The sequence below is a fragment of the Sapajus apella genome, unplaced genomic scaffold (assembly GCF_009761245.1).
Source record: "Sapajus apella isolate SASKATOON/1434 unplaced genomic scaffold, GSC_monkey_1.0 scaffold85, whole genome shotgun sequence".
Lineage (NCBI taxonomy): Eukaryota > Metazoa > Chordata > Mammalia > Primates > Cebidae > Sapajus > Sapajus apella.
In genome coordinates this window covers 7,801,194-7,812,030 of record NW_022437025.1, presented here as the reverse complement: position 1 = coordinate 7,812,030, position 10,837 = coordinate 7,801,194, and the positions used below count along the sequence as shown (strand labels likewise).

The window sequence follows — 10,837 nt, the reverse complement described above, 5'->3', positions numbered from 1 at the left end:
ATAAAAGGAATACGTAAAAAATGACCTCAGCTCAAATTACTGTGGTAGAGGAAGGTGGGGGGTCAGATAGCAGAGAGGCGGGACAGAGAAATCCAGCCACAGACTAAAGAGTAAGGTAACGAAGCAGTAAAGGAGAGAAACAAGGATAGGACAGAAAAAAGAGGAATGGAAAAGAGGGCTGAGGAGGGGAGGAGAGGAGGGCAGAAGAGAAGGAGCGAGAACAAGGGAAAATCCCCCGGGAAAACAGAAGGATAGAGACCCGGGGGATCCCCGCAGAGAGGGGCCGCCTGCGCCTGAGCGCCGAGGGAAGTTTGCCTGGCACCCCCTCCCCGCCTCTGCCCTCCGCGGGCCGGGCCTGCCCTGCGCGCCCCCAGGCCCAGCGCGCCTCCGGGTGAGTCCCTAGGAGCACAGCCCAATGGATCGCTCCGGGCCCGCCCCCTCGCGCGCTGATTGGCCGCCGCCGCTCTGGCCTCGCCTTATTAGCAAGTTCCCTGGCTAGCGGCTGCCGGACCCGGAGCGGGCTAGTGCTCCCGGGAACTCGGCCTGCGCGGCGGCGGTGATCCGGAGCCAGGCCCAGCGGGCCGGAGCGGGCCTGCCGGGGAGGGGCGGGAGGCGCGCGGGAGGGTCCGCCCGGCCAGGGCCCCGGGCTTTCCTAGAGGCCGGCCGCGCTCCCAGCCAGCCCGAAGCCCATGCCCGGCGGCTGGCCAGTGCTGCGGCAGGAGGGGGGCCCGGCTCTGCATGGCCCCGGCTGCTGACATGACTTCTTTGCCACTCGGTGTCAAAGTGGAGGACTCTGCCTTCGGCAAGCCGGCGGGGGGAGGCTCGGGCCAGGCCCCCAGCGCCGCCGCGGCCACCGCGGCCGCCATGGGCGCGGACGAGGAGGGGGCCAAGCCCAAAGTGTCCCCTTCGCTCCTGCCCTTCAGCGTGGAGGCGCTCATGGCCGACCACAGGAAGCCGGGGGCCAAGGAGAGCTCCCTAGCGGCCTCCGAGAGCGCGCAGGCGGCGGGTGGCTTGGCTCAGCCCCTGGGCGTCCCGCCCGGGTCGCTGGGCGCCCCGGACGCGCCCTCTTCACCGCGGCCGCTCGGCCATTTCTCGGTGGGAGGACTCCTTAAGCTGCCAGAAGATGCGCTAGTCAAAGCTGAGAGCCCCGAGAAGCCCGAGAGGACCCCGTGGATGCAGAGCCCCCGATTCTCCCCGCCGCCCGCCAGTGAGTAGCCAAAACCCAGGCGCCGAGGGAGGGGCCGGGCGGTGTGCGGGCCTGCGGCGTCTGCGTACCTGGAGCCGGTGATAGGGAGCCGTGGGCTGCAAGGCCGGGTTTTGCGCTTCCCTTCACTCCCACCCAGGAAGAAGGTTCCAGACCTCCTCGACTTGGCCAGAGACGCAGCGGGTGGGAGTTAACGGACAGGACACCAATGTCTGGACACCCTGTCCTCCTGTCCCCACCAAACGACCCCATAGTCCATGATCCCTCATCTGATCCCAAACTCTGTTTCCTCGCCGTCACCCCAGCGGATGAATGTGTGTGGTGCGGATATCTTCCCTGCACGCGGAGTTTCACTTTCTGGCAGTAGGACCTGGTGTCCCCTAGCCCCTCATTCCTTGCAAGTACCTCTTTGCCTAGAGGTTCCGAAGCTCCAATAGAATTCCACCTCCCCCCGCCCTTCAGGTTTAAGGCAGATAGTTAGTGCTTTGGGTAGATGGATGATTCAGGGGTGGGGACCTTCAGGTTTCAGTGGAGGGGGCGGGACACCAAGTCAGTTAGGGGAAGGCACCCTCGCTAATCCTGTCATTAAAGCGGACTCCAGGTGCCCACGATGCGTTCGGGCTGTGATTCCAGTGCCTCACGGGCCCCTGGCTGCTCTACTCAGAGAACACGCTCGGAGATATTTCAGGAGCACGGGAAATTCCCAAGTTTTCCTCGTTTCCTCCGATTATTTTGCTCGGCATAATAGCAGTCAGAATTCAATGGCGTGTTGCTGAGGAATGATTTTTATCTGGGGATTAAAAGTCTTTGAAAGGCCAGTCCCTCCCAGAGCCTAATGGCCGGAGAAGGTGGCCCTGCGCTGGGTTGTCGCCGCAGAAGGGAGTGACGTTTCTCTCGGCGCCCGCCCCTCGGGCGGCCTGGCGGAAAGCGAGTTGGGGGCCAAGCGCTTCCCGGACTCCCGGTGGCCTCAGGCGGGGAAGAAGCGGGGTGTTAACACGAGATTTCGTTTGACTCACATCCTGGTGATCTGAGAGTCCAAAGGATCGGGTTTTCATTGTTGGTTGTTGCTGATTTTTAAAGAAGTGTGAAAAAATGCAAAACCCGCGTGGTGTAACATCCTCAGTTTGAATTCACTTTCTGCCAGGAAAACTGCTGCATAGGCAAAGTGTCCTTTCCAACGCTTAGGGCTTTGGGCCCCAATACCCCAAAGTCAAAGTGATCCTGGCTGTCTTGGGAATAATTTGTTCCACGTTTAATCCGGGGACAGTGCCAGCGGACCCCATCCCTGACCTGCACCGGTCCTGCGCTCTGGTGCTTCCTCATTGCCCACCCTTGAGGTTTATTTTTTTGCCCACCCTTGAGGTTTATTTTTTTGCCCACCCTTGAGGTTTATTTTGAAGGCAAAAGAAAAAGACAGCTGGGCATGTTGGTGTCTGCTGACTTTGCCACAGGTCGAGGGGAGAGGCCATCTCAACCCCTGCCCCCACCAACACACACACACACACACACAGATGTTTGAGTGGGGCCAGAGGGCCCTGGTGCCAGGAGTGAACGCAATCCAACAGAAAAGTGAAACAGTCAAAAGAAAAAGCCCTTTAGAATAAAGCAGCCCCAGGTTCTCGGCTCCCGGTGACACTTTCTATTTCTAGAAGAGGTGTCCACAGCCCACCCGCCTGCGCTGCTCCACCTCTGGTCTGCGGGAACTACCCCTAGAATCACATAGGAGCCCAGCGTTCCAGGGGAAAGTATAGAATTTGATCTGGATTCTATGCCACAGAATGGCCTATGCCCGCACTGAAGCATTCCGTGGGTACTGATAAATGTTCGGCCAACGCGTGAAACTAAATGTGGCCTTGGGCAAGGTGCAGGACCTCTTTCTGCATGTTTCGTCACCTGTGTTAGAATCCACCTTTCCTCTGCGTGGCGGTGGGAGGAGGCCCGCCGTGAAGGCCTTCCAAAGTCACAGGGCAGCTTTACAAAGGCACTTCCACCTCTTCCCAGCTGTTTGGGCCTTACACGTGGACATCGGGCCTTCAACATGGGTATTTTTCTCCTGGAATCTTCGTTTCTTCATTTGCAAAAAGTAGACAGGAACGTCTTCCCTGTGGGGTTGCAGTGGGAATTGGAGAAAGTATCTTTCAAGTGCCTTGCACAGTGCCGGGCACAGAGGCACTCTGCGACAATCCACATTTGCTATTGTTTGGCCATTATGACTATTTCCTGGGCTGATTATCCACCTGCACCTCTCTCTTAATCCCTTGCTTTTTTTTCTCTCTCGGCCCCAGGGCGGCTGAGCCCCCCAGCCTGCACCCTGCGCAAACACAAGACGAACCGTAAGCCAAGGACGCCCTTTACCACCGCGCAGCTGCTGGCGCTGGAGCGCAAGTTCCGCCAGAAGCAGTACCTGTCCATCGCCGAGCGTGCGGAGTTCTCCAGCTCGCTCAGCCTCACCGAGACGCAGGTGAAGATATGGTTCCAGAACCGCCGTGCCAAGGCAAAGAGACTACAAGAGGCGGAGCTGGAGAAGCTGAAGATGGCTGCCAAGCCCATGCTGCCACCGGCTGCCTTTGGCCTCTCCTTCCCTCTCGGCGGCCCCGCAGCCGTAGCTGCTGCAGCGGGTGCCTCACTCTACGGTGCCTCTGGCCCCTTCCAGCGCGCTGCGCTGCCCGTGGCGCCCGTGGGACTCTACACGGCCCATGTGGGCTACAGCATGTACCACCTGACATAGAGGGTCCCACGATCGCCCACCTGTGAGGCCAGCCGATTCCTCCAGCCCTGGTGCTGTACTCCCGACGTGCTCCCCTGCTTGGCACCGCCTGGCGCCTTCCCTTTAACCCCCACACTGCTCCAGTTTCACCTCTTTGCTCCCAGAGTTCACTCTCTGAAGTCTGATCCCTGCCAAAAAGTGGCTAGAAGGGTCCCTTAGCACTCTTCTAGAATTTAGACCTACACTCTTGAGTTAAGGGTGGGGGAACTGAGGGCAGAGAGGTTAAGAAATTTATCCAAGGTCCCCAGCAGAATTGGTGGTTGAAGAGAACTAGAGGCCAAACCTCCAGCATAGCTGTTCCCTGTCCTGACACCAAGCAGGAAAAGCGCTGAGAAATTGGTGTCTGATGATTTTGGAAATGAGAACAATCTGCAAAAAAAAAAAAAAAAGGAGCAAGCCAGGGAGATGAATACTAGCTTCTTCCACTGAAAAACTTAAGAGAAGTTCAATAACAAAACATTTGCTCTGGGGGGCAGGGAATATACAGATGATTGCAAAGGTAGGTTGAAGGGACCGCTCTCTTACCAATACCAGAAACACAGTTATAAAACTAAAAAAAAAAAACAAAAAACTTTCTATTTAACAGTACATTTGTGTGGCTCTCAAACATCCCTTTGGAAGGGATTGTGTGTACTATGTAATATACTGTATATTTGAAATTTTATTATCATTTATATTATAGCTATATTTGTTAAATAAATTAATTTTAAGCTACAAAAATTATCTTTACTGATTTGGTCTTTTATGTTAATTTTGCTTCTTGCCATGTCTTTATGTGTACAGTTGGTTTTCGGTTTGATGGTAGTTTTATGCCAGCAACTTTGAAAGGTGACAACACGGTATGCAGGGACAGAGGGGGGTGTCTTTTTCAACACACAGGACAGACCTCCGTTAGCAAAGTCAAGTGCAGAATTGAAGCAATTACCTAGGATAATTAGGCTCAATTTTCCAATTCACTTTAAGCTGAAATCGACACTGGCTAGGGCAACTCATAACCAACTCTTCTTTCTTTCTCTCCTTTTAGCCTGTCTGTGAAAACAAAGCAAATCGCCCAAATGGTTTGATGACTGTAGACAGCTAATCCAGACGATTCCCACCTCTGCAAATCTGTTTTTCCCACGGGAGGCCAGGTGGGGGATGGAAGCGATTGCTTTGCCTCTCTAAATTACCCCCAGTGTAGACGCGGTTTGTGGAACTAATTTTGAGCTGCCAGACTATAAATGCCTTCTCACCCCTTATTCTGGCCGCTAAAAGCACAACACAACATAACAAACTTTACAGAAAATCCAGGACCACCTTGCACTCTGGCCTGGAAAGTCCTCTACAGGAGCCCTGTTTTCAAAAGCTCACAAACTCGGTTTTTCTTTTACACGGCGGGTTAAGATCAGTCTTCTAGGAGAGTATATTTGCACATGCGCCAAGTTTAGCTTTCCGGGGAATTCTTCAAGGACGCTGAATGCAGAAAATGACCCCCTGGTAAATAAAGCCTATTAAGCTCCAGGCACCGCTCTGTTCTCTTTCAAGTTCCTGCCGCGGCAGGCCTCCGCACCCATCTCCTGCCCCAGCCTCTGTACCGCGGTGGCCCCCGCCTCCAAACTCCATGCAGGATAGCGCCTGATCGTCTGCAATAAGTCTTTAAGAGGAGAAGCCAGAGGCCTAAAGATGGTTCGAAACCTAGGTACCTGGCGTTGGACTTGGGAAGGGGGGGAACAGCTCCACAGATAGAGGCCTTAAAAACAGAGTCCCAAGCGCAGCACGCGCGGTTTCTAGACCCAGGGCGCTGAGGTCGGCCTAGGAATTTCCAGCGAACCCAGGGTTGCTGGAACGCGCGGTGGGCAGGTTTTGTGCAGGCACCGGGCACATTCCGGACATCCTGGGCCTCGGATCGTCCAGCCTCGGCAGCTCGGGCAAAAGTTCTGTCATCCCTGGCCGGGGCTGCAGTATGAACTTGTTACAATCCCGCTCCTTAAGAAAGAAAAGCTTGCTATGGAGAGCAGGTTCCGCTCTTGGGGAGCCCCGGAGCTGTTGCCTTTGCCCTGGGAGCTTCTACAAAACCACCAGAGCTTGGGTCTGGGCCTTTTCGTCCCCAAAGGGGAGCTATGCCTAACAAGATCTCAGACTCCCACGTCCACGCAGCTCTCTAAAGGTGCTTGAGGGCTGAAGTGCTTCGCCGCTTTTGTTACTTTTCTCTTTTCTCTATAAATTAAGCAATCCTGGAATGACGGCGCGCAGGACACCCGGCTTCCTTTCCGCAAATCTGGGTTCCTTTCTGGAACACCCTAGAGACTGCCTCGTCATAGGGTTAGCATTGAACTTGAAGTCAGAAGAGCCAGGGTAGTTCAGTGTGGCTCAAGCCCGCCACTTACTATGAAAAATCACACCATCTCTCTGCACCTCCGTTTTCTCGTCTGTGAAATGAGCTTTGGACTCTCCCCCCTACACTTCAGGATTTGGGGGAGGTGTCAACATGCCCCTGCGCGAGAGGGGGCACCCAGGAAATGCCGGGTGCATCTGAGTTTTCTTGGCTTACTGCGCAGCACTGAAGTTTGTTTCTGCCCGTCAGTGATAGAGAAATGGCGGGGCAGGATCGGGTGTCTCCCCCGGCCCCGGCTCCAGGGCCTCCTGGCTCCTTGGAGTTTGGCAATTTAGGGTAGAGGCAAATTTAGAGCAACATAATTGCGGTAATGAGCAACGGCTCGGGCTCTGCAGACGCGTCGCGGCTCCAGTGAGGCGGTAGCTGCAGGCGAGGCGGGCACGCCTCCCCACCCCCTCCCTGCGCCGCAGCCCGGGTGCGAGCGCCCGGCTGCCCTGGGACCCCAGCCCGCGCGCACCTCCGCCTCTGGCTGCCGGCCTGGGATCGGGGCTTCCTTCCACTTCTGGGCCTCCTAATCTCCCCACTTCTGTTTCTGTTGGTCTAGCTGTTGTTTGCCCCCTTTTGTTTCCGAATTCCCTCTCTCAACAGGGTGTGCACACAGAAGGTGCTCGATAATTGTTTGCTAGATCGGAGCGGCGCGCTGGTGTGAGAAAAACACCCACAGTCACAGACAGCCGGGTCCGGCCGGAATTCGCGGCTGCGCCCCGGACACTGCTTCTCATCCACCCCAGTCCTTGGAACTCGGTTCCCTGGTCTATCAAGTGAGGGCGGAGTTTCCTGGGCCTGTTTCTTTATGGACCAATTTCCTTCTTTGGCCAGAAACATTGGATCTACCAGGCGGAGTGGCCACCTTCTGGGCTGGGAGGCAGTGATGGAGGAGTCTGCGCTTAGAGCCTACCGTGTGCCGGGAGTTCCCGCTCACGCTGACTCCCAGCAAGCCTAGGAGATTTTCACAGCGCAGAGAACTGCGGCTCAGAGAGAGGTCGCGGTTTTCCCAAGGTTACACAGTTAAAAGACGTTGCAGGAATTCCAACCCGGATTCCACTGGAGGATTTCCCTCCGGTTGACGGTCACCTGGTGCCTGTGCAGCTCTCCCCGAAGTGCGAGTCTCGCTGGTAAACAGAGAGCAGAATCCGGGCCCTAGTTCTGAATTTAACTCCTTGAGCCCTAACCACGTACAGTCACTGTCCCTTGAGGAATGAGAGGGGCGTCTCACTGGCCCTGCACGCTGTGAAAGCGTTTTGGTTTTGTTGGGGAGGAGACGGAAGCTTCAGTTTACAAATCAGCTTCTGGCCACGCAGTCAGGACCAAAGCCGTCTGTGGCGTGGAAGCGGGGCAGAAATGAGGTTACCTGGCGGAAAGGGACTTGGGTTGCCTCGAGTTTTGAGCATAGGTCCGCGGGGCCCGGGCGGTTGGGGACCGGGAGGCTGGGGTGGGTCTGGAGGCCCTGTGCTAAGAGCGCCTTGTTTTAGGGTTCCTTTCTTGGATCGCCGAATCCGGGACTGAAGGCCCAGATTGCGCAGGAGGCCCAGCGAAGACAGTTACTGGTGAGGCAGGAGCCACGAGTGCGAATCCTACTGCTGCCCCCTCCCTAGTGACCCAAGGACCGGAGGCGAGCCCAGCTCGGTCCAGGCCTGCGCCCCGCGCCCTGCGCCCCGCCTGGAGCCCTCGCGGGCACAATAGGAAGCGGCGAGGAGAGGCCGCGGCCGCCTTTCAAATCGGCGGCTGGCGCCGGCCTGGCCGGGCCCCCGGGGCAGCGCAGCCTCCAAGGCTCCGTCCCGCCCTCCCAGCAGCTCGCAGTGCCCTACGGTGGAACAGTCCCCGGCCCCAACCCCCAAGTGCCATCACCAAGTGCCCACTCACCAGAGCACCCCCAGCCCCCTACTCCAGACTTGTGTGGAAAATTTTCCGCTCCACTCAACAGCTCCCACGCCTGCGGCGCACCCCGCCCGCTTCCCAGGCCTAGGGGGGCCCTGCCTCCACCCCGCCTGCCTCCCCCACAGCGCCCTCCCGCGGCCCTCAGCCCACAGCCCGCTCTTTCAGCGCTTGCTCACTGTAGCTTCACACCGGACGCTGGCCTTGGCTCCTTGCGTGACAAGCAGAGCCTCAAGTGCACGTCGTCCACACGACATACCAACACACGCTGAAACAGACACACATGACACAAACACATATGTATAACCCACATGCAGACACCAACACACACCATGCACACACACAAATCAACACACATCACCCACCGCACACACCCAGCACATACACACAAGGCTGACAAATACACACACAACACATAAATCAACACGTACCAGCAACACACCCAGCCACACACAACCAACATATGCTAGACACAAAACCAACACACACGCAACACCCACAATCAACACTCACCTCCAGCACCCACAGCCCTAGCTATAGAGGCAACTGTGCACACTTAAGTCCTCTGGTTAACATCGCTACAGGGGTTCTGGTGACACAGACACGCATTTATTGGGGGAAAAGGGGAGGGATACCCTAGAGACAGACATAGATGGGAGAGAGAAATCAAGGAAAGGCATGGGAAGCTCAACCCAGCAAGTGAGATGCACAACTCAGAGCATAAGGCAAAAGGCGGTCCAGCTCTGGGTGGTCTGCTATACTGACACCAGAGGGTAAGCCTGGAGTCTGGCTCCACGCACGTGGGATCAATCCCTGGACACAGAACTTTTACTGGGAGGCCTGGAGAATCGCTGGAGGGAACGCTGGGAGCTCCTCCAAGAACAGCCACTGACTTCAGCTCTCCTTTCTCCTCCTGAGGCTCCTCCTCTGGCACTGCCTCCGGCCTGCCTGGTCCTGCACACCCACCTTCTCCCACCTAGGCAGAGGGTTTCCGAATGCCTTGATCAGACCGAACATCCTGCTCATTCTCCATGTACCCAGGCGCATGGATCTGGAGTGCCCATCCCACCTCCCCTGGATAGAGAAGGCGATACTTCAAGAAGCACTGGCAGACCACCGTTAGAATGGTGTCCAGTCGCCCGCCTGGAGTCAGATCATCTACTTATAAATCCTGGCTTTGGTACTTACTGTGTGACTTTGGGCAAGTTCCTTAACTTCACTGAGCCTCACTTTTTCCATAGAAAGTGTGGAATCGTCACAATTGCTTCTATTGTTAAAGGAATAAAATGAAATGCTTGGCACTACCAGCAACTAACATTGATTATGAGTTCTGCCCTTAGATCAACTTCAAAGGCGGGGAGGTTACCTCTGTACCTTCCTGGAAACTTCCAGAGTCAAGGCTGGCCAGTGACTCAGACATGGGGCTCAAATCTAGGTTTTCCCCCTCTGGATGTTGGAGTCTGCCCCTAATGCCAGGCTTGCAGGGGCTAGCGCACCGGTGGGATGCATAAAGATCTGCCTTTGTGTGTATGTGTGTGCGTGTGGGGGGGAGAGTTAGTTAGGATAATTCAAAGACCCGCCCTCAATTTAGGGTCTGATTAGGGGCAAACGGAAGGGTTTCCCGACCCTTAATTCTGAGTTGGGCGGGGCAGTAGCCCTACATGGCGGCGTCTGTTGCACACTTCACAGTCGAAGAGACCTTGGTGGGATCCGAGCCGCGGCTGTGGGACCTCAGGGGTTGCTTTCTCCTCCAGCAGCTGGGTGCCAATTTTGATGACGCACGGGGCAGCCCAGACAATGCGTGCGTGCGCCCGCCTGGCGCAGCAGCCCGGAGTTTGCGGAGTTTAAGGAGCCGGAGGAGAATCCTCAAGACCCCAAAGCCTCCCCTTCGCGAGACCACTCCTAGCTTCACCCGCCCGGCGCTTTCTCTACTCCCTGCGGCGCCCTGTTTGTTGCCTTTAGAAGAGCCGCCCCTAGGGCGGGCAGGACTCGGGAGCTTTGAGTCGCTGTTTCTCTGACGATGCTGCATTAAAAAAGATATCCCCTTTTCCTCTCTTGGTGACTCCCGTCCTCCCCACTCTCTCTCCCCACTCCACCCCCTCCCCCGCCCCGTGGCAGCAGGGGCTTCTCCACGGGAGAAATGTCTACATCCACTAAAAGGGATGTTTGTGGCAGACTGAGACCTTGGGTGGGCCCCCCCCCACTTCTCGAATTTTCCGAGTCTCAAGCTCCATCTCTGTTAAAGGAGCACAATCATGACCCCTGGTAAGTCCTGAAAGAATGGAAGGGAAAGGGCTCTCCACGGGCTGTTCCATCACTTGCGTTCCCAGTTTGATGACGGTGGGGACGTTGTCACAATTATTCCGCCTAGGGTGACCGCAGCTGACATCTGTAAGCGCTTGCACGTGGATCAGAACCCTTGGAATCTAAGTTTTCCATGCTGATTATGCCAACGAGTCCTCACTACCAGGTGAGCATGTGCCATTGTGACTGGTTTCATAGACTGAAGCATAGAGTTCAATGACTCAGACAAGATCACACAGCTGATGAGCGAGAAACAGAGCTTCCAACCCAGAGAGCCGTTGCTGGCTCCCCTAAATCTCAGTTACCTGGTCCT

At 56.2% G+C, this 10,837-nt stretch overlaps 1 protein-coding gene across 1 annotated transcript; it reads left to right on the top strand.

The window, feature by feature from the left end:
- Positions 1–507: 507 nt before the first annotated feature.
- On the top strand, positions 508–4,691 carry MSX1 (msh homeobox 1). Its single transcript, XM_032254179.1, has 2 exons — positions 508–1,207; positions 3,490–4,691. The coding sequence occupies exons 1-2, from the start codon at positions 739–741 to the stop codon at positions 3,930–3,932; spliced, it is 912 nt and encodes a 303-aa protein (XP_032110070.1). The 5' UTR covers positions 508–738; the 3' UTR covers positions 3,933–4,691.
- Positions 4,692–10,837: the final 6,146 nt, after the last annotated feature.